General features: G+C 34.9%; 1 protein-coding gene and 1 pseudogene across 1 annotated transcript; one reads left to right on the top strand and one right to left on the bottom strand.

Moving 5' to 3' along the window:
* The first annotated feature begins 992 nt into the window (after window positions 1-992).
* On the top strand, window positions 993-2,625 carry LOC134245549 (putative nuclease HARBI1). Its single transcript, XM_062727830.1, has 3 exons — window positions 993-1,117; window positions 1,495-1,731; window positions 2,337-2,625. The coding sequence occupies exons 1-3, from the start codon at window positions 993-995 to the stop codon at window positions 2,623-2,625; spliced, it is 651 nt and encodes a 216-aa protein (XP_062583814.1).
* A 975-nt stretch (window positions 2,626-3,600) lies between these two features.
* Window positions 3,601-21,444, bottom strand: LOC134245548 (uncharacterized; annotated as a pseudogene).
* Window positions 21,445-22,216: the final 772 nt, after the last annotated feature.

Raw genomic sequence — 22,216 nt, 5'->3', positions numbered from 1 at the left:
TAATACTAAAGAGCAGATTTCAAACCATTAATTTATTTTCAAACTATGTAACCCCCCCCCCCCCCCCCCGACCCAAGGGGCATAAAGAAACATTTTACTAGATGCACCTTTCTTCATCATAAATATATACATGTATACTTGGTTCATTGGCATAAAATCCAGGACCAGAGGAAAAGATTTTCAAAGAATTGATGCATTTTTACTATATAATCAATAGAGCCCCGTCCCAATACCAGATCCCCTGACCCTGGAGCCATAAAATTCACAATTTTGAAAGTGGCACTCTTGCTCATCATAACTATGTACTTAGTTAGTTTATTTAATACTCAGAAGCACAGAAGAAGATTTTAAAACAATAAATGCATTTTCACTATATGATCAATAAAGCCCTGCACTAACACCAGAACCCATGACCCTGGGGTCATAAAATTCAAAATTTTGGAAGTGGCACTCTTGCTCATCATAACTATGTACTTAGTTTATTTAATACCCAGAAGCAGAGAAGAAGATTTTCAAAGAATAATGTTTTTTCAATATAATCAATAGAGCCCCGCCCTAACACCAGAACCCATGAGGGGCCATAAAATTCATAATTTAGGAAGAAGTACTTTATCGCATCATAACTATGTACTTAGTTTATTTAATACCCAGGAGCAGAGTAGAAGATTTTCAAAGAATTAATGCATTTTCAGTATATGATGAATAGAACTTTCATTTTTTACTTTAAGTTACTATAAAACCCTTTGGTCAACACAATATCATCAGTTTTGTGACGTAAACCAGGGGCGGGATTCATAAAGACTTAAAATGAACTTAAGTGTGAGAAATTTCTTAAACCAATAAAAAATACTTAAATAACACTAAGACTTTGTTTTTAGCTTAAGTTTTATTCATAAAACTTCTAAAGAAAATTTTTAAGTGGTTCTTAAATCTAAGAGTCCTAAATAGTAGTCTTAAAGTGATATTAAGAAAAACTTAAGTACTGAATAAAAATGGCTGCCATTAGATTACATAGAAGGGTTTTTAGGGAAAGAAAGGATTGTTTACCAGTATACAGTGATGCTGAACTTGTTGAAAGATTTAGATTGGATTCTGCTGGCATTCTTTTTATAGAAAGGTTAATTGGACATGAAATTGTAAGTAGTTCAAGGAGAAATCATGCTATATCCCCAGTACAGAAAATTTTGCTGACTCCAGATTCCTTGCCACCGGAAAAATGCAGCTATGCAATGGAGACGATTTGGGAATTTCACAGCCTACTGTGTCTAGGGCTATCACTGCAACCATTAAAAGTCTGTCTTCCCCCGGAATTGTTGCACAATTCATTAAATTTCCACTGGATCATGCGGCCATACGTAAAAACCAAGAAGATTTTTGCTCATTTGCTGGATTCCCAGGCGTTGTAGGGGCTATCGACGGCACACAGTGACACGTTCAGATTTATGCCCCACGTGAGTAAGAAAATGAATATGTAAACAGACACCACTTTCATAGCAGTAACACTCAGGTTGTTTTTGATCCAAACTACAGAATAATTGATGTTGTTGCTAAATGGCCAGGGTCAACACACGATTCTCGCATCCTTAATGAGAGTGGTCTCAAGGTGTTGTTTGAGCAAAATCATCTCCCTGTCCATACTCACTTACTCGGAGACAGTGGTTACCCCTCCAAACGCTGGCTATTAACTCCGTTTCTGCGACCAAATCAGGGCTCCCAGACGAATTACAACAGGTAATGAATATTATTCTCTAGCCAATTTCTACAACATTGTCATTGCTTTAGCTATTTAGAAGTTAAAAAATTAAAATTCACGAACAACTGTAACTTAGGCTACTTTCGTTTTAGGTCATTTCGAGCGCCCTCTCTTGTCCAGCGCCCCCTTGTAGACAAATCTACGAGGTGGATCCAAATAGTAAATAAAAAAAAACAAAAAAAACTATTTTTACTTCTCTGCAGTATACATGAATGTTACATATGAATACTAAATATTGTAAATGACAGAAGCTTAGAAACATGTACATGTATATACCCCTCAATAGTTAATAGACCCTTAAATTTTGTATGGGCCCTGTACCCTTTCCACTTAAAATTTTAAATTGATGAAAATAGGTAAGTTTGGAAATACTTGTGTCTTAATTTTACTAAGTTTTACTGTTGAGTTAAGAGCTAGAATGATTAAGACTTATTTCTTAATTATTCACAATATTCTCAAAATTGAAATTTTTTTGGAAAAAAAAAAGAAAATCAAACCTGCTTAAAATTTAAGAACTATTACCTCATCATAATACTAAGAAATTGTTTTATTCTAAACTTTTTCAATATGGATATTAAAACAGAGCCCACAAGAAGACGAGAAGTGTGGTGGAGAGAGGGATAGAGCTGATCGAGAGGCGATTTCATGTCCTGCATGGTGAGATCCGCCTTTCACCAGAAAATGCATGCCAGGTGATATTAGACTGTTCCGTCCTTCACAACATCTGCAAGGACCGTATTATTGCATGCCCCCTGCCAGGTGATGAAGATGGGGAAGAGGATGATCATCAACAGATTGTAAATGCCAACAACAACAACTGCAATCATGATGGAACAAGATACAGAAAACTGTTTGCTGACACTCACTTTTGAATCTTAGCTGCAGAAAAAATTATTGATAGACCGGAGAGCTACAGTGCCACCCTTTGAAAAAACTGTATATTTACTGCGCACAAAAAAGTGCGCTCGATTGTTGATTAATTTTTCAAAAAATGGAAGATTTCAAAAAATTACTCCCTCCTCTATCAAGTTCTCTCGTAGTTGACATCTGAACGAAGCATATCGGACCGAATTATCTTTGAAACCAAAATGGCAGTATAAATAAGCGAAATGTCCGATGATTGCAATATCAGGACCAGGAGGACTATTAACAACAATTATGAGGAATGTTTTGTCGTGGAAAGAGTCAAAGAATATGTTAGGAACACACGGTTAGTAATATTTTGAGATTACAGCTTTAAAAACATAGAGAAATAAATCGAGAACCGAGCGCATTTTTTTGTGCGCAATAAATATACAGTTTTTTCATTGGGTGGCTCTGTAGCTCTCCGGTCTATCAATATATATTTTTTCGGAGAGCTGCAGATCTGCAGCTATTTTGAATCTGTACTGGAGGTATTAATATATGTGTTGGTTATAAACCATCTCTTTAAGAATTATAAAAATTTAAAAAATTTGAAGTTAAATAATTCGTGTAATCAGAAATTATAAAGTAATTTTAAACATACCAAGAAGGATGGTGCATTTATTTATTTTTTTAATAAAAATTGCAACATTTTTTAAATTCTGAATTCATATTTCAAGTGATGGGTTTAAAGATCCAATTTTACGTAAAATAAATTTTTTGTGTGATATATACATCAACAAAGTGTGCACACAAGTCAAATACTTCAAGATAAATATTTATTTTATAACATTTTAAATGATAGATAACAATTCTGGAAAATACATACGAAAAAAATAACATTAAATTACTTTACAAGTTTATTCTGCATTTTTTCCTTTCATATATTTGAGGCTTTGAAGTCCAATGCAAATAAGGGATAATCGCAGCTAATATTATGTGATTTACTCTTCCCCCTTTGCTTTCTTGATTTTGAGCGTATAATATTCCACCTCGAGCTCCAACTTCCTCACAGTAAGTTCATCAATTTTTCTCTTTAGGTCTATACTCCCAGAAGTGCTGGAGGTCCTTGAGACTAGGATAGGAGGTGGTGATGGAGTCGCAAAACATGACACTGTGTCGGATGTCCTTCAATAACACGAATGCCCCTGAAAATAATCAATTTTAATTTTTGTAATATTTCTCTATTTTCACGAAACATTTTTTCCTAATAAAGTTTGTGAACATTCATTAATATTAAATAATTTTGAATTCTGCCAGGAGATCCATGAAGGAAGAAAAAGGGATATAATTACTTTGTATAATCTATTTTGATAAAACTTGAATATTGTCTATCACCCATAATTGTTTATGATAATGTATTTGTGCTATAAGCTTAATTATTATTTAACATAAAATTTATGACAATTTTTCTATGTCATTATTTGCTTTTTTTTTCATTGGTGTAAACCTAGATTTGTTTAATTCAGTTCAAAGATTTAAAGAAAAATAATTTAAAATTGCCTACCTACTTTCAATATTTTTTTTAAAGCCTGAAGGTGGAAACAACATTTTCCTTCATCTATTGATGATTCTATTAAATTAGAATTTAAATACTTGCATATCCTCATTTATACTTACAATGGTTCCTCTCCTAGAAGACCTAGCTGTATGAGTATAGTGTCTGCACCTCCTCCAATACCAGTCAGGCAAGTGTTATTTTCCCCCACAACACTGGACACAGCCTCAGCAATTGCACTTAGTGCTTTTGGAGGAGGACCACCACCTTTAAAATACAAATATTTGATTCAGCATAATTTTCCCCCACTCTTTATTTACCTTTCCTAATGTTTAAGTATTATGAATAAAAACACTTTTCACCTTGATTTTGAATTGTGAGTTGATAAGTCTAACATTTTGAATGAAAAGAGATGATCAGATATTACTTCTATTGATATTATCCTGTGGGGCACCCCAAAATAATGAAAATATTTTACTTTGGGTTATTCCCCTTTTATCTCTCCTTGGTTACATGTAAACTATATGAATGTATGCGGAAAAACCGAACTGCAGAAATTTCAATCTTTTCTAATACACAGACATGATTGAGTTGAACACGATCGCGGATCAAGTGAAAGTGTGTGTAATGACCAACCTGTCCCAGAAGTAGCTCGCCTGTGATCAGATATTTCTGATTTCGATTTGGAAAAAATATTGTGCCATTTTTTTCCACCTCTGCAGCTGTTCTAGCCGGACCAACGCCCATTGCAGCCAGTGTTTGTGTAATGCTTTGCCACGTCCGAGTTTTCATGTCCGACGTCAGTGTTGGACCTAACTTCCCTCTAAGAATATGCTTATTTTCGTCAACCAAATTAGTCAAAGCAAGGGTTTCATCGGCATTCCAATTTGGCTTCCTTTTTTGTCTGCGATTCCATTTTTCCCGTCTGCTAATATTACGTCACGTCAATTGAATTGATTATCTCCTTCACAAGAGAGCGCGTTTGTTGTTGAAAAAACTACGGCAAATTGCTAGTGTTGTCATAGAGCTTTGACTTAAGTATGTTGTTTTTCTTAAAATAAATCTTAGTTAAGAATTGTACTTAGAATCTTTATGAATTAAAACTTAAGAATTTTTCTTAGCTAAGAATTTTTTCAATGCCTAAGTACAAATTTTAAGAAAAATCTAAAAGTCTTCATGAATCCCGCTCCAGGCCATTGTGACGTCTACTTCTCTCGGGAGTTTTCGTTCAACGAACGAGAACTATATTGCGGGAAAATACACTAGTGTTCCGAAGAGGTGGAATATGATGAAAAGCGAGCCAACGGCCGGGAAATATGAAGTTTTACGGCCCGATCACGTGATAAATTAGAACCAATCAGATAACGCGTTGTTTAGAATATTTATAATGAGGTATAATAACGTTTGGCGGTGTTTTTGTTGATATATAATCAAATGACGTATTTTAAACAATTACTTTTACGTCATATTTCACCAAAATATATCATTTTGCCCTGCAAAAGAGCAGTACTGCAGTTACCGTGAAACGGTCTATGTGTCAAAAGTACGTTAAAAATGAAAGTGAATTTGAGAGCGGTGCCGAATTTGAAAGTTTATTTTTATTTCAAAGTTTTTCCTTGTTTCGGTAAAATAAACAATTCATTACATGAATGTTCGGGAAACATGAATACTTATTCAGCCAAGAAATATCACATCAAGCCCTCGGGGAATATGATTTTTCTTGGCTGAATAAGTCTTCATATTTCCCTCACTATCATGCAATAAATGTATAATATTCCGACTCGAAAAAAAATTATTAATCCTATTCCTCAGAATTAAACAATAGAACAAAATGCGTTTTAAAACACTGGTAGTTTATGCCAACATTTTTTTTTTCATGCTGTTATCCTTCTTTAAGTTTTATTATTTTTATTCCTTGTCAGCTCATTGGTATAAAGAACTATTGATTCCTTTTGCATATTTTTGCAGGTGTTTCTCCTACAGACAAGAAAATAATCATTACATTAAAGAGAACAATTTTGTTCAATGTAATATTTATTACAACAAATTTTTAAATTATGCATTTATAGTAATAAAATCTTAATAATTTAAGCATACTTGTTATTGATATTATTTTACAATGTTTATTATACATTTTTAATTGCTTAACTATCTTCCTGTCATCAAACACTTATATATCATCTTGTTTATTGTCTATTCCTTCGTTTAGGTCTTTCCATATTTCGAAATGATGCAAGTCAACGTCCAATAAAAGTGCTACCCTACAGCGCTTTCTGATGTCGTTCTTTTTGTTTTTGAGAGTCTTCTCCACTTGGAGAAAATAGATAATCAAAGATTACAAAGTTCCCTCCGACAATAGTTATCTATAATTAAGGGGGCCGACTATAGTTTCCATTTCGCAATATTTCGCGCATCATAGTAAAATGAAGCGTTTTTACTGTTTTAATGCAACTTTTTTTGCTTATTTATTAAAATTAAACAAAATTAAGAAATCATAGGTATAAAAATGTAATTACAATTTGATATATCTGATTTTTTAACCGATTTTGCAATTGATAGGTAGGTTGACGTCGTTGCAGTGTGTTTTTGACGTTATGATAATCTGTAGCCCTTAAAGAAAGGAGTAATAAAAATATTATTAAGGAAAAAGTAATAAACAAACGCTCTTGAAATTCAAAACATAGAAATTTGAGAATATCTCCAATATTTTATCATGTTTTCACGTGAATCCACTGTGTACGTCATATTTTGTAATACTCTATAAAAATAGTAATTTAAAAATTTGCTAATTTTTGCATTTTGAAATGCCCCCTCTGGCAACAAGACGGTAGAATTTTGTGTTTCTTACATATATTGTAAAATATAGTATTACTCATCAAATATTATAGTTTGAACAAAATGTCTACTGTAGTATTCGTATAATTTGCTTTAAAGTGCTAAAAAGTGGCATTTTCCTGTATAATCCTATAGTAAATGTACCTGTATTTTGAGACGGTCCCTCAAAAATACCTGGACGGTAGATTTCCCCCAAACTTTGCATGTACAGTGAAGTTAATGTAATTTATATATGGTATAAAAATGAAGAGTTTCGCTATTGTAGTTTTCACACAATAAAACTATAGTCGGCTTCCTTAAGGCGAATTTAACAATATTTTATCTTGCTAATGTGTAATAAAGTCCTCCAATTAATGAAAAAATTGAACCAGCCGTTCTCAGATCAGTAACATGTTAGTCAACTCCAACGTTTGAAGCAAGACTGGAGATGCATCCTCCATGCAATTTTCGCCTACATCCTTTTTTCTTCGCAAGCTATCATGTTGATTTAGAGTGTTTCCATTGAGTTGATTTTAGCAAGAGTTATTCCCCATGGCCGCCGTATTATAGGTCAACATTCCCAAATCCCTTCATTATTCAACCAAGTTCAATTTGTTATACTGGTTACTGAGGTAAAGAGAACACTATTTTTCTTATGAATATACGTTTGTAAAAGCCTTTATTATTTCATAATTTTAAGATTATAAATATTTCCCCTCAAATGTTTCTTTCATGCAGGTTTAAAATTGGTTGCTTAAAGAGTTGAATTCACTACTTTGCCCTATAAGAGGGCGGCTTAGGCAAATACCTCCGAAGCGAAATACATCATAGGAAAACGGGTTTATTCTGGAAAACGTATGAATTAAGAACAGCTGGCGACAATGTCAGCAATGTGACACACTAAACTAAACTATTGTGTGGGGTTGGTGAATACGTACATCTGTAAGACGTGCTCGCCCAGTGGCGGTCCCTTGAGCCCTAACTGATAACAAGAGGCCCACGGGTCACCTGAGTATCATGTAACACTTTTCCAACAATTTAATTGGTTCTTGTTTGAAATTAAAGGCCATCAAATTCAAAATTTTGTTTATCATAACTATACACTTGGCTTGTTTACTTTGGTTACTTAACACCCAGAGGTAAATCAGAGTAACAAAGAGAAAATGCATTTCCACATTATTACCAGTTGTGCACCTCACCCCACAGAAACCACTGACCCTTGGGGCACATATTTCAAAATTCTGGAAACTTTATCATAAATTTTATTTCATCATAAATGGTTAATTAATACCAAAAGGCAGATTTCAAGGCATTAATTTTCAGACTATGTAACCCCACCCCACCCCAAGTACCCTCCAGGGGTCCTGAAATTGACCATTTTGGAAGATGCACCTTTCATCATCATTAATATGTACTTAGAACATTGGCATAACTCAAGAGCAAAGGAAAAAGTTTTCGCAAAATTCATGCGTTTTCACTGTTTAATCATTAGAGCCCCACCCTAACACCAAAACCTCTGACCCTGGGGCCCTGAATTCACAATTCTTCAAGAGGCATCCTTCCTCATTATAACTATGTACATAGTTCATTGGTTTAATTCTCAGGAGCAGAGGAGAAGATTTTTAAAGAATTGATGTATTTTCACTATATTATCAATAGAACCTCACCCCAACACCAGAACCCCTGACCCTGAGGCCATGAAATTCACAAATTTGGAAGATGCACTCTTATTCAACATAACTATTTACTTGTTTAGTTTATTTAATACCCAGGAGCAGAGAAGAAGAATTTATTTTCACTATATAATCCATAGAGCCCCACCCTAACCCCAGAACCTCTAACAAGGGACCATGAAATTCACAATTTTGGAAGAGACATCCTTGCTTATCATAACTATGTACTTGGTTAGTTTGTTTAATACTCAGGAGCTGAGAAGAAGATTTTCAAAGAATGTATGCATTTTCACTATATAATTAATAGAGCCCTGCCCTAACACCAGAACCCCTGACCCCGGGGCCATGAAATTCAAAATTTTGGAAGGGACAGCCTTTTTCAACAAAACTATGTATTTGGTTTGTTTATTAAATACCCAGGAGCAAAGAAGATTTTTAAAGAAATAATTGCATTTCCACTATAAAATCTACACTGTATATAGCCCCGCCCTAGCACCTAAGAACCCCTGAGCCCGGGGCCATGAAATTCACAATTTTGGAAGAGGCAGCCTTATGCAACATAACTATGTACTTGGTTAGTTTATTAAATGCCCAGGAGCAGAGAAGAAGATTTTCAAAGAAATAATGCATTTTCACTAACTTAAATATAATCTATTTAGCCCCGCCCTAGCACTAAAACCCATCGCCCTGGGGCCATGAATTTCACAATTTTGGTAGAGGACTCAATGCCGATAACAATCATACAAACAGTTTGAATGCTTGATGTCTAGGAGTAAAGAAGATTTTTAAAGATTCCAATAATTTTAGTGATTTTGGCCCCACCCCTCAGGCCCCAGGGGGGTAGGGAGCATGAAATTCAAATTTTTTGTTCCCCTTTACCCATAGATGCTTTATGTCAAATTTGGTTGAAATTGGTTGAGAGGTTGCAGAGAAGAAGCTGAAAATGTTCAAATGTTAAGGCACGACGCACAACGGCGGACAAAAAAGGATAGCAATAGTCACCCGAATTTACTCAGGTGACCAAAAAAACTGGTCTTAACCTTATTATGGTAATCTAAACTTAAATGTATGGATTTACATAAAAGAGAACGGAGAAATAAACGCACATTTATCAAAGAAAAGTCAATGATAAATGGTCTACTTAATATAAGAATGAATTAATAGAAAACTTCTTTCAAAGTTCAGGCTAAGAATCAAGGATTACAATTATACAGGAATAATCTAATGTTTCCAAATATGACTATTTTTTTTCCTATATAGTTTTTCTTTTGAAAGGCTAATGTCCATGCAAGTTCCAACTGATGTGTGGGTTGAATCACATACACTGTAATTTTTGGTGTTCATCACTATTTGAAGGCAATATTTGAAGAAGAAATTGAACAGAATTCAATATCATTGCAAGTTTTACTGAATAAAACTGTTAGTGTCTCGGAAGAAATGGTCTCAAAAGTCATTTCTGAAATTCAAAATGACATCATTCTACCAGAGGAAGTGATGTTTGACTCTCATTTGGGATCCATAAACGGTAAATGTCTCATTACGATGCAACTTTTCAATTTCTTCTTCATATATGTTCATGATGATTAACAATATTTTGTCAGTTAATTCGATCCAGGTTTTATAATCGCAATTTATTTTGTATTTGTTGTAGTTGTGAAAAATGCAAAAGTTTGGCTGTATATTTGATCAGTTACTTCTGAACTTAATCACTGACTGATTCTTGTAACAGCATTTTGAGGCCGGATTACAAATAACTTGAAAGATAGTGGTATAAGTGGTAAATGTACTCAAATTAGTGGGGGAAAAAAACTAGTCGCAGCAAATTATGTTGCAATATTCCAAGACTCAAGAATCTATATTCTTGTACTATTTGTTTAAATCATGATCCCCGGGAGCAGGGTGGGCCACAATGGACAATCAAAGTTTTGCATAGGAAAATCTTTAAAAATCTCCTCAACAACTACTAGGCCAGGTAGTGAAGATTTAATTATGCTCAGATGATGACCCCCGAGGGTAAAGTAGGACCGCAAGGGATGATCAGAGTTTTACATAGAAATATATATGAAAAATCTTGAAAAAACTTCTTCCTAAGAACAGCAGAGCCATGATTGGTCATATTTGTATTGGTGGTTAAGATTCAAGTTTGTTCAAATCATGAACCCCAAGGGTAGGATGGGGGCACAATAGAAGCTTACAGAGAAAAAATCTTTTTAAAACCATGATTTGTCAAAGAAATATGGTAACATACTTGTGTAGTTTCAAGTTTGTTCAAATTATGCCTCCTCCCGATAAGGATAGACTGATACTACTCATAAAATACGGAACTAGCCAAATCATGCGATGTGGCTCACGAGTCCCTCTCTTGTGATCGACTTAGTCAGTCTCGGCCGAGATTCGAACTCACGAACCCCCGATCACGGAGCGAGCGCTCTACCGACTGAGCCTCCATGAACGGGAATGATTAAAAAATGACCATTTTATCCATCTCACTTCTAAGGGCAGATCACTCTAACAGCATAATAATAACCTACAATTAGTATGCAGTGTTCATAGCTTCCCTAGTTAAGAGCTTCCCTAGAGATAATATTGAATTTACAAACTTGTAAAAGCGATTTAACGACAATATTGATTTTTTTTTTAAAATAATTAAATAAATAAATCATGAACTCATTAAAAATAATCTGTAATGCCTTTTTACAAAATGGAAGATGTTTGAAACTGAATTACAGTAGAAACACATTACAGCTTCCACGTTGGTTCCTGCTCTAAAGCAACTTAGTACAATTATAACAAGCAAACTGAAAGGAATGTCCGGCAGTCAGATTTTGGAACGCAGTTCGCTATTCGCAATTCAAAAGTGAACTGCGTTCTAGAACGCAGTTCGCAAATCAAAATTTAAACATAAGCTGGTGGTCTGAAATTTTGTGGGTGGGGTACTAGGGGGTTAGTTACCACTACTGTGAAAAAATGGTGATGGTACCATCTCTAGTTTCTGAGATATGGCCCTCCAGTTTTTAGCCCTACTATATATTACTATACGAATAAACATCGGGCTCAGGGACATCGAAGTCCCCTACCCCGGGATCACAGATTTTGTGGGTGGGGTACTAGGGGTCAGTTACCACTTCTGTGAAAAAATGGTGATGGTACCATCTCTAGTTTCTGAGATATGGCCCTCCAGTTTTTAGCCCTACTATATATAACTATACGAATAAACATCGGGCTCGGGGACATCGAAGTCCCCTACCCCGGGGTCTGAAATTTTGTGGGTGGGGTACTAGGGGTCAGTTACCACTTCTATGAAAAAATGGTGTTGGTACCGTCTCTAGTTTCTGAGATATGGCAATCCAGTTTTTAGCCCTACTATATATCACTATACGAATAAACATCGGGCTCGGGGACATCAAAATCCCCTACCTCGGGGTCTGAAATTTTGTGGTTGGGGTACTAGGGATCAGTTACCACTTCTGTGAAAAAATGGTGATGATACCATCTCTAGTTTCTGAGATATTACCCTCCAGTTTTTAGCCCTACTATATATTACTATTCGAATAAACATCGGGCTCGGGGACATCGAAGTCCCCTACCCCGGGGTCTGAAATTTTGTGGGTGGGGTACTAGGGGTCAATTACCACATCTGTGAAAAAATGGTGATGGCACCATCTCTAGTTTCTGAGATATGTCCTTCCAGTTTTTAGCCCTATTATATATTACTATACGAATAAACATCGGGCTCGGGGACATCGAATTCCCCTACCACGGGGGTCTGAAATTTTGTGGGTGGGGGTACTAGGGGTCAGTTTCCACTTCTGTGAAAAAATGGTGATGGTAGCGTCTCTAGTTTCTGAGATATGTCCATCCAGTTTTTAGCCCTATTATATATTACTATACGAATAAACATCGGGCTCGGAGACATCGAAGTCCCCTACCCCGGGGTCTGAAATTTTGCTGGTGGGGTACCGGGGGTTAGTTACTACTTCTGTGAAAAAATGGTGATGGTACCGTCTCTAGTTTCTGAGATATGGCCCTCCAGTTTTTAGCCCTACTATATATTACTATACGAATAAACATCGGGCTCGGGGACATCGAAGTCCCCTACCCCGGAGTCTGAAATTTTGTGGGTGGGGTACAAGTTAAATATCACACACCTGAATTATTTTAACCATGCTGTTCCTTACCCCTTCTTATGCTTGTTGTAACCACACCCCTACCACCAAGGGTCATGATTTAGACAATGTACCATAAGATGCTTGCATCTATGTTTCAGTTTATCTGGCCCTTATGTTCTTGAGAAGAGTTTAAAGGATTTTCACATATGTTTCAATGCAAATTTTGATTCCCTATTCTGGCCTTGCCCTACTCCCATGAGTTATGATTTGAACACTTTAGAGTCTCCAGCACCCTATTCTTGCCTTTTCGTGATCTCCACTTGCAAGGGGATTGGCCCTTTATTTTAATAATTTAATGTTCCCTTTAACCAAGGATGCTCTCTACCAAATTGGGCTAAAACTGGTCCAGTGTTTCTTCAGAAGAAGTTGAATATATGAAAAGTTTGAGGACAGACAGACAGATAGACAGACGACGGACAACGGTGATCAGAAAAGCTCATTCGAGCTTTCAACTCAGTTGAGTAAAAATGGAAAATCAATTAAAGTAAACAACGTATTATTATACCCCCTCTTAATAGAAAAGCGGGGGGGGGGGGGGTTATATAGTAATCGGGATGTCCATCTGTTTGTACGTCCTTATGTAAAGCTTTGGGGTACCTATCTCTTATCCGCACCTCTCCTTTTACCACTTAATGATATTTAATGAGACTTTCACAGAATTTTTGTTATATACATGTAGTGCCATTGTGGCCTCCTATTTTACTTTTTGATTAAACACATATTTTTGGTTTTCCAAGGCAAAGCATTGACAGTGCCATTTTTCTATAATATTAAAGGGTACACATCCGCAACTCCTCGTATACCGCGGAATAAAAGAACTACGCACACTAACTCTTGATTCCCGTTTACATTTTAAAACAATTTAGTTCAATATTTATGACATTTGGCCATAAAATATTTGTTTAATACAAAGAATAGTTCAATGATAATTGATCATTTATTTAATACCAATGCTAAAAATTAAAAGTAAATCATCCCTGTTCCAGCTTTTGAAATTAAGGGAGTAGGCGATATTTTCCACTGAAATTGGGTTAAAGAGCATCACCATATTCTGAAATAGTCTTGGATATGAATAAATGTTCCTGAAATCTTTTTATATGTTTGATGCATACCAAAAGAAGCATATATATTTAATTAGTAAAAATACAATGTTTCAGTTGTAAAGCACTTTGAAATTGCTGAAAAAAGGCATTGTTGTCGTTTTTTGTCCATAAACATATGTTCCCCCTCGCGAAACACAAAAAAGCTTTTGTGTGAATTTGTGAAATCACAGCCCATATTACCATTTTTTTTACCTTTCCTTTGACATCGACCCCACTTTTTTTATATTAGTGTTTCGCTCAGTTTTAAAGAAACCATTCAAGATGGTGTTATCAAACTTCACATGTTGATACACACTGATGAGAGCTATGCAACTGCATCAACATTTTTACCTTGAACTTTCCTTTGAACTTTGATCACACTTTTCTTATATTAGTGTTAAGCTCAGTTTTAAAGAAACCATCCAAGATATTTTATCAAACTTCATACACTGATGAGAACTATTCAACTGCATCAAAAATTTTGACCTTTGACCTTTCCTTTGACCTCATTTTTCCAAAATTAGTGTAAAACTTAATATGCTGATACATACTGATGTAAGTATTTCAACTACATCAACACTTGGACCTTGACATTTCATTTGACCTGGACCTCCCTATTATAAAATTTTGTTTATGTCAATTTCAAAGAAACTATTCATAATGTTTTTTTTTTCAACTTTATATGCTGATACATACAGATGAGAGCTTTTTAAATGTATCAAAAGTTTTTGACCATGGCCTTTGCTTGACCTTGACCTCACTTGTCTTTAATTAGTGTCAAACTTCATATGGTGTACCATACTGATGTAAGCAATTCAACTGCATCAACATTTTTGACCTTGTTCTTTCAGTTGAACTTGACCTAACTTTTCTGAAATTAGTGTCAAACTTCATATCCTGATACATACTGTTGTAAGCAATTCAAATGCATCACTTTTCAAGATATTCTAAACAAATTTCATACAAATTTTTATGTTGTATTACTAATATACCTTCGGTGGGGCATTCATGTCCTATGGACATATTTCTATTTTCTTCCTGTGACATTAAACGTGCATAAAACACCTTGAATAAAGATCAAGTCAAACCCTCAAGTCATAAGCAATCTTTGTATAAAAGAAAAACCCAAAAAATTTATCCATAAGTAAGATATGGACTAGACCACAAATTATGCACTTTTTCTTTTAGTCACATTGAACTTGCACAAAATAATTTGGGTCAAGGTCATGACACACCGTCAGGTCATAAGCAATCTTTGTGTAAAGTGGTAGATTCAGGTTTTTTGCACAGGAAATATAATTATGAACCTTTTCTTAAAGTTGAACTTGAACTTGCACAAATGTACTTAAGTCAAGTCGACCATGGCACAACCTCAGGTCATAAGCAATCCTAGTGTAAAATGGGAACTCACTAAGTGTATACATAACATATGGGCCGGACACGATTTATGAAAAAGTTTTTTCCAGTGACCTTGAACTTGCAATAATTACCTTAGGTTAAAGTCATGGCATATCCTTAGGCCATGAGCAATTTTTGTAAGAAGAAGTAAATTCTTAAGTTTCATCAAAAGATATATGTGGACCGGACCCGGTTGCACATGCAACCAGACAGCTATACAGACGCGGACAGACAGCTAGACGGACAAGTTAATTCGCATATACACCTCAAAACTTCGTTTGGTGAATAAAAAGATGAAAGAGAAAAGTTATGGCTTATACAAATTATTTTTTCAGTTAAAAAGTTAACAAACCTACAGGGTAGTCCTTTCATACGGTCAATCCATATATATATCGACTTCATAAAAAGGAGTATTTTGCATTTCTGTGAAGTCTATATATACACAACTGTATCTATGGATAAACATCATGAAAGGGCTTTATCTGTATAATATCAAACAAAAGTTGATAATGAAATTTTTACAACTTAAAAAAAAAATGAACTTAGATTTTAAATCTTGCTGTAAAAAATTTTCATATTCATGGAGAAAGGAATCTAAAATTATAAGACCATTTTCATTATTAATCATATGCATTGATATCTTCTAACTATTGTATATCCTCTTTCACTATAATTATTTTTAAATTCTTCCTCTGTAACCCCCCCTTTTTTAATTGCAGGATTCTTATTAAAATGGTAAACCCCCAAAACCCAAATTACTAAATTATGCACATGTAATCAGTTAATTTTTAGCTGACATATTTTTGTTAAATAATATATATCCGAAATGACAATAGTTGAAATGAAATTTCAGAAGTGAATAACATTACAATTATTGAAATAAAATATTTTTAAAAAATCAAAATATTCACACCTAAACAATCGGAAAACAAATCGAGCTTTTTTTTCCCAATTTCTGACGTAAATACAGAGACAATGCAGTTGACTATTAACAGTTATCACATAGGGAAGCTAAACATAGTTTCGTATAAAATCCAGGGGTTTTTCCAAAGAGAAGAATGACAAAATGATTTGTCTGCTATTTATAGGACTGTAAAAGATATATTCCAAATATCGAGCCCGATGTTTATTCGTATAGTAATATATAGTAGGGCTAAAAACTGGAGGGCCAAATCTCAGAAATTAGAGATGGAACCATCACCATTTTTTCACAGAAGTGGTAACTGACCCCTAGTACCCCACCCACAAAATATCAGACCCCGGGGTAGGGGACTTCGATGTCCCCGAGCCCGATGTATATTCGTATAGTTATATATAGTAGGGCTAAAAACTGGAGGGCCATATCTCAGAAACTAGAGATGGTACTATCACCATTTTTTCAAAGAAGTGGTATCTGAACCCTAGTACCCAACTCTCAAAATTTCAGACCCCAGGGTAGGGGACTTCGATGACCCCGAGCCCGATGTTTATTCGTATAGTAATATATAGTAGGGCTAAAAACTGGAGGGCCGTATCTCAGAAACTAGAGATGGTACCATCACCATTTTTTCACAGAAGTGGTAACTGACCCCCTAGTACCCCACCCACAAAATTTCAGACCACCAGCTTATGTTTAAATTTTGAATTGCGAACTGCGTTCTAGAACGCAGTTCACTTTTGAATTGCGAATAACGAACTGCGAACTGCGTTCTAAAATCTGAACGCCGAAATGCCCCCCCCCCCCCGTTTTCGTTGTCTTTGTGGATCGGATACAATTATATATGACATATTGTGTCAAATATGTTCGCCCTCTCATAGGCCATTGCAAAGCAATCACCAAAGTTAAAATTGTTGAAATTTTGATGTAGTTAAACATAAAGATCAAGGTCAAAATTATAGTAACTTGTACAGACAATACACATGCCAAATATGAAAGCCCCATCTCTTCTCTGTCAAAGGTTATAACGAAATACAACTTTTTTGTTAATAACTGTAGATCAAACTTCAAGGTCTGAAGGTAAAAATTAATGAAGTATTGTGAAAGGTCTTTTCACAGGCGATACACGAAATTTGCTTGTTTCTTTGTATGTTGTTTAACGTCCCTCTCGAGAATTTTTCACTCATATCGAAGACTTACCACTTGTCGATGGGGAGCTGAAATTTTTGTCCTATACTCGGTACTCATGCAGGGCCGTTGAGCAGGGAGGGATCTTTTTCGTGCCAGCACCTACTACATACGACACGGGACCTCGGTTTATACGGTCTCATCCAAAGGAGCGGTGGGGTCATCAAAAAATTATTATACTGAAATTTTATATATTTATTTTCATTTTAATACTGTAATTTACGTGGAAGCTTTTAGAGCTGAGTAGATTCTAATTTGTTCCAAATGCGGACCTTTGATACATTCAACATTTTATAAAAGAATACATGTACATTTTAAATTTGGTTGAAGTGGGGGCAAAGTGACTCAAGTGAGCATTGTAGCCCATGGGCCTCTGGTTTTTCTTCCAATTTCAAATACAAGTATTTAAATAAAGCAGTAGAACTTACATGTGTTAGTACTAATTATTAGTAAATTGATAAAACAGAAAAATATGTACAGGGAAAAAGAATTCCTCATTATAATTATCTCAAATGACATCAGTTACGCCTATTCTTTTGTGGACTGTGAGATACAGTCACTGGTCCTTTCTGTCCTTGTGTACCAATGTTTCCCTTCGGATCGAATTGAAAGGCAGTCACAGTTTGTTTCTTTGTAACAAAACTAACAATGTAAAAAAGAAAATAAAAGCTTAAATTAGTAGACTTTGAGAGGCAAATGTGTATTCTATAAAGTTTTCCTTGTTTTATGTTTTGCAACGAGGCTGTATTGTTTAAATAAACCCGTAATTTCCATCTATGAACAGAGCAAGCATAAATCTTTCTTTTTTAAATCATCAAGTGACAAAAAGTCCACGTGTTGTAGCACTGCTTTCCTAAATCCAGTAATATCTGATGACTTGTTTAAACATGCATCCTTAATTAAGCTTTTGGTTAAAGAAGATGGGGGGACAAGGCGGGCAGAATGCCTATAGCGTCAGATTTTAAGAAATCATTTTCAATATGTGAATTGAGTATTTAAATTAACTTCTCATTATGGAAATTTATGAAATTATGAGAAAAAAAATTTTCTGAGAGAAAAAAATCTCGTAAAAAATGTTTCTTTTATAAAAATATTAGATGGTATTCGTGGAATTCGAACTCTAATAATAAAAATCCGAAGAATCATACTGCTTTGAGACAAACGCGCTAACCACTATGCTACATGGCTTATGATGGTTATGGGTATTTAAATCATGTTTGTGATATGACCCTTGACTTAATGGACTTGAAGTATTTCTCGGAAATATGCGAATGCTTTGCCATAAAAGTGTACTTTTAAGGTATAGTGGGTCTTCGTTCCATGTTTTTGTAAACCAAAAAATGTATACATTATTGCAAACTTTTAGTTACCTTTCAAAAAAAATGGAGCGAAGACCCACTCATATTATAAAAAATTGTTAAAGTATGAGAAAATGATCGTTTTTTGTTCTTTTTAGTGTGTGTATGCTTTTCCATACATGTAGGCATGTACTTTTAAGTTTTTATGGGATTTTTGTAAATTGTAGAGATTTTACATTTAGTATACTTTGGTATTAGATGAAATATCAAATAAAATTTGGATATAATTGAGATTTAATTTTTCACTTCTTATCTGTCGATCTATAGGCACTTCGCCCGCCTTATCCCCCCATCTTTCTAGAAAATCACAATCCATGTTATTGTAAAATGTACATTATTGCTGGATGTCGGTGTTTATAAATATAAACAAATGACATGGAGAAAAAAGGCAGTTTACAAATACATACAGGAACACATCAACAGTTACTGTAACATAATATTTCGGCATAAATGCGAGGTCCATTCCTGCTACACATACTTCCCTCCGTAGGATTAACATTTATTTCAAATAATACAAAGCATAGCAGGAAATTTTAATTATATAGTGTAGTTAGTAAGAAGTAACGATATTTTAGGAAGAAGTTAAGAGATATTTTTCAACTTCTAAATATCAAATAAATAAAATGTTTAGTGCAATTGAACTAGTAAAATTGATTAATTATAAGTATTCCTTTCTTTCACTCTAATTTGGAAAGTTTGACCTGAGGTTGACACGATTTGCCCCATTGTCTACTGGTGATAATTACAGTTCCCTCTCCACAGGGACTGACTTCTTGATCTTTAGGTACTTTCGGTTTCCTTTCGAGTTGTCTGGATTAGTTATGGGACCCCTCTCTCCTTCGTTTTGCTTCCTGATTTGCGCTAAGGTCATAAGTGCCGAGTAAAGGTCTAAATGTGCAACCCAATAGCAAGTGGCAAAATATTGTTAGTTTGGCATTATCCTTATTACTTTGTAGTTCTCCCATCACAGCGAATATTAATTCTTTTTTGGCACACGGCGGGTGTGACCGGTCGGCAGGGGATGCTCACTTCTCCATGTCACCTGATCCCACCTCTGATGTTTTGGGGGTCCGTGTTTGCTCTGCTCCTATTTTGTATTGTTTTATTGACTTTGATATTGAATACCGTTCGTTATCTCCATATATTTATGTTACTCAATTACGTGTTAAGATCAATTTGTTCTTTACCTAAGGGGGGAATTCCTTTTTCAGAGTTATGGCGCTTTGACTACTTGTGATGAAAAAATAATTATCCTTGCTAACGTTTTTCATAGAAATTGTTTGGTCATTATATACATACTGGATTGTCGACGGATTTTTTTCCCGATCATGGCAGGGAGCTCACACCGGTTGTTACGGTCGGCAGGGAGATGCTCACTTTTCCATGGCACCTGATCCAACCACATGGACTTTTCAGCTTGGATACAGTTCGTAAACTCAGGTGACCTATTGCTATCCGTTTTCGTCTGTCCTTGTGCATTGTGGGTTAACATTTGAACATTTTCAGCTTCTCTGCAAACGCCCAACCAATTTCAATCGATTTTGACAGAAAGCATCTATGGGTGAAGGGGAACAAAAAGGGGGAGTTTCATGGACCCTATCCCCCTTGGGCCCCAGGAGTTGGGCCAAAATTGATGCAATGGGGCTCCAGGAGCTGGGCCAAAATTGATGCAATCTTTAAAAATATTTTTCTTTTCTCCTGGGCATCAAGCTGTCAAACTGTTCGCACAATAAGCAATGAGTCCTCCACAGTTACTATATTTGTGAAAATCATGGCCCCAGAGTCAGGGATTCTTGTGCTAGGTCAGGGCTATAAAGATCATTTTAGTGTGAAAATGCATTATTTCTTTGAAAATCCTCTTCTCCGATCTTGGATATCAAACGAACTAACTACATACATAGTTATTAGGAGGAACGGTGCCTCTCCTAAAATTGTGAATTTCATGGCCCCTGGGTCAGGGATTTTGGTGTTAGGGCGCGTCTCTATTGATTATATATTGTAAATGCATTAATTCCTTGAAAACCTTCTTCTCTGCTGCTGGAGAGTTTTCTTTTAAAGAATTTCTTTAAGATGATACTAAAGTGCAAAATTTTAAATTGTAATTAAATTTCGGTCAATGTCTGGTACATGTATTTCATACACTAAACAACAATTTGTGCATTGCACATGAACAAAACTTTTCCCAAAACGAATGCAAAGAGGAAAAAATAGATATGAAATGTTTTCAATATTTCCTTTATTTGGAGAAGGGAGAAATAAAAACTGAAGTGTTTTTTTTAATTTGAAATATCGTTAGAATCACCACTAAGTTTTTTGTTAAAATTTGATACCTATCTTATTATAAACAAAATCTGCAATAATTTTGTTTCCACTTAATTATTAAATGTAAGGAATGGTGCTAGTCTGTCTATAGTTCTTTTTGTGAATGTACACGAAAATGGAGTTTAAATCAAAATTAATTAAAAGCGCATTTTCACACGGAAATCAGGAAAAGAGTTGACACTACACAGATGACACTTAAACGGCAATATGCTGAAGTTCAAAACTTGTTTAAACGTGGAAAGGAAAATCAAAATATCACATAAACTGGGAATTAATATTACAAAAATTCTTATGTACAAAATATCAAAGTATGGCCTTTTACATGATTGAAAATTGATGTTTTACATTTAAACTTTAGTACTTACTCCATCTGTAAGTGATTGCATTTCTCTATGATTGATAAATTCTCGAAAGAGAAATAAAACGACAAACGAACATGAAAAATCCTCTGAATTAACATATAAATTGATTTTGGAAATTAACTCCAGAAAACCTGGACCAGAGTTTATACTTACAAAATATTACCAGGTACCTTTATACATTTATTTAGTATATAGGTCCTTGATTTTACCATAGTGAAATAAATCAACGAAGTCTATTAAATTTTATATCGCATAGTACATGTTATTGTCGTAATCTTTTTTTTAAAAAAATATTGAAACTCCTTTGCTTTCCTCTTCGATTTATTTCAATGTAAAACTTGGATACCCTATTGTGCCTCCCCCCCCCCCCGGGGGGGGGGGGGGGTAATGATTTTAACAAATTAGAATCTACACTACCCAAGGATGCTTCCAAGTAAGAGTTTTATCTATTCTGGCCTAGTGTTTCTTGAGTACAGCGAAGTTGAAAATGTGAAAGTTTACTGACGGACGGACGACGGGTGATCAGAAAAGCGCAGAGTAGCTTTTGAACAGCTCATGTGATCAGCTTAATAACCGTAACACTAACAAAAGAAACCCAATTCTTCATTAAAGTAACCAAGTTTTTTGTGTCTAATTTTAAAACAAAAAATAGATTGATGTCTGATTAATAGCAATGATGTAAAACTAAAGCAATTTATATTCGAAGTAAACAGTCTAGTTTTAAATATATTTGAGCAAACAAAAAAATTCATCTCTGTTGTAAGAATATTTTGTACGCCA

Source organism: Saccostrea cucullata, unplaced genomic scaffold, assembly GCF_032062105.1.
Source record: "Saccostrea cucullata isolate Sc308-1 unplaced genomic scaffold, CSIRO_AGI_Scuc_v1 ctg71, whole genome shotgun sequence".
Classification (NCBI taxonomy): domain Eukaryota; kingdom Metazoa; phylum Mollusca; class Bivalvia; order Ostreida; family Ostreidae; genus Saccostrea; species Saccostrea cuccullata.
Note: the sequence above shows the minus strand (reverse complement) of the source record. Positions and strands in the feature narration are given on the sequence as shown.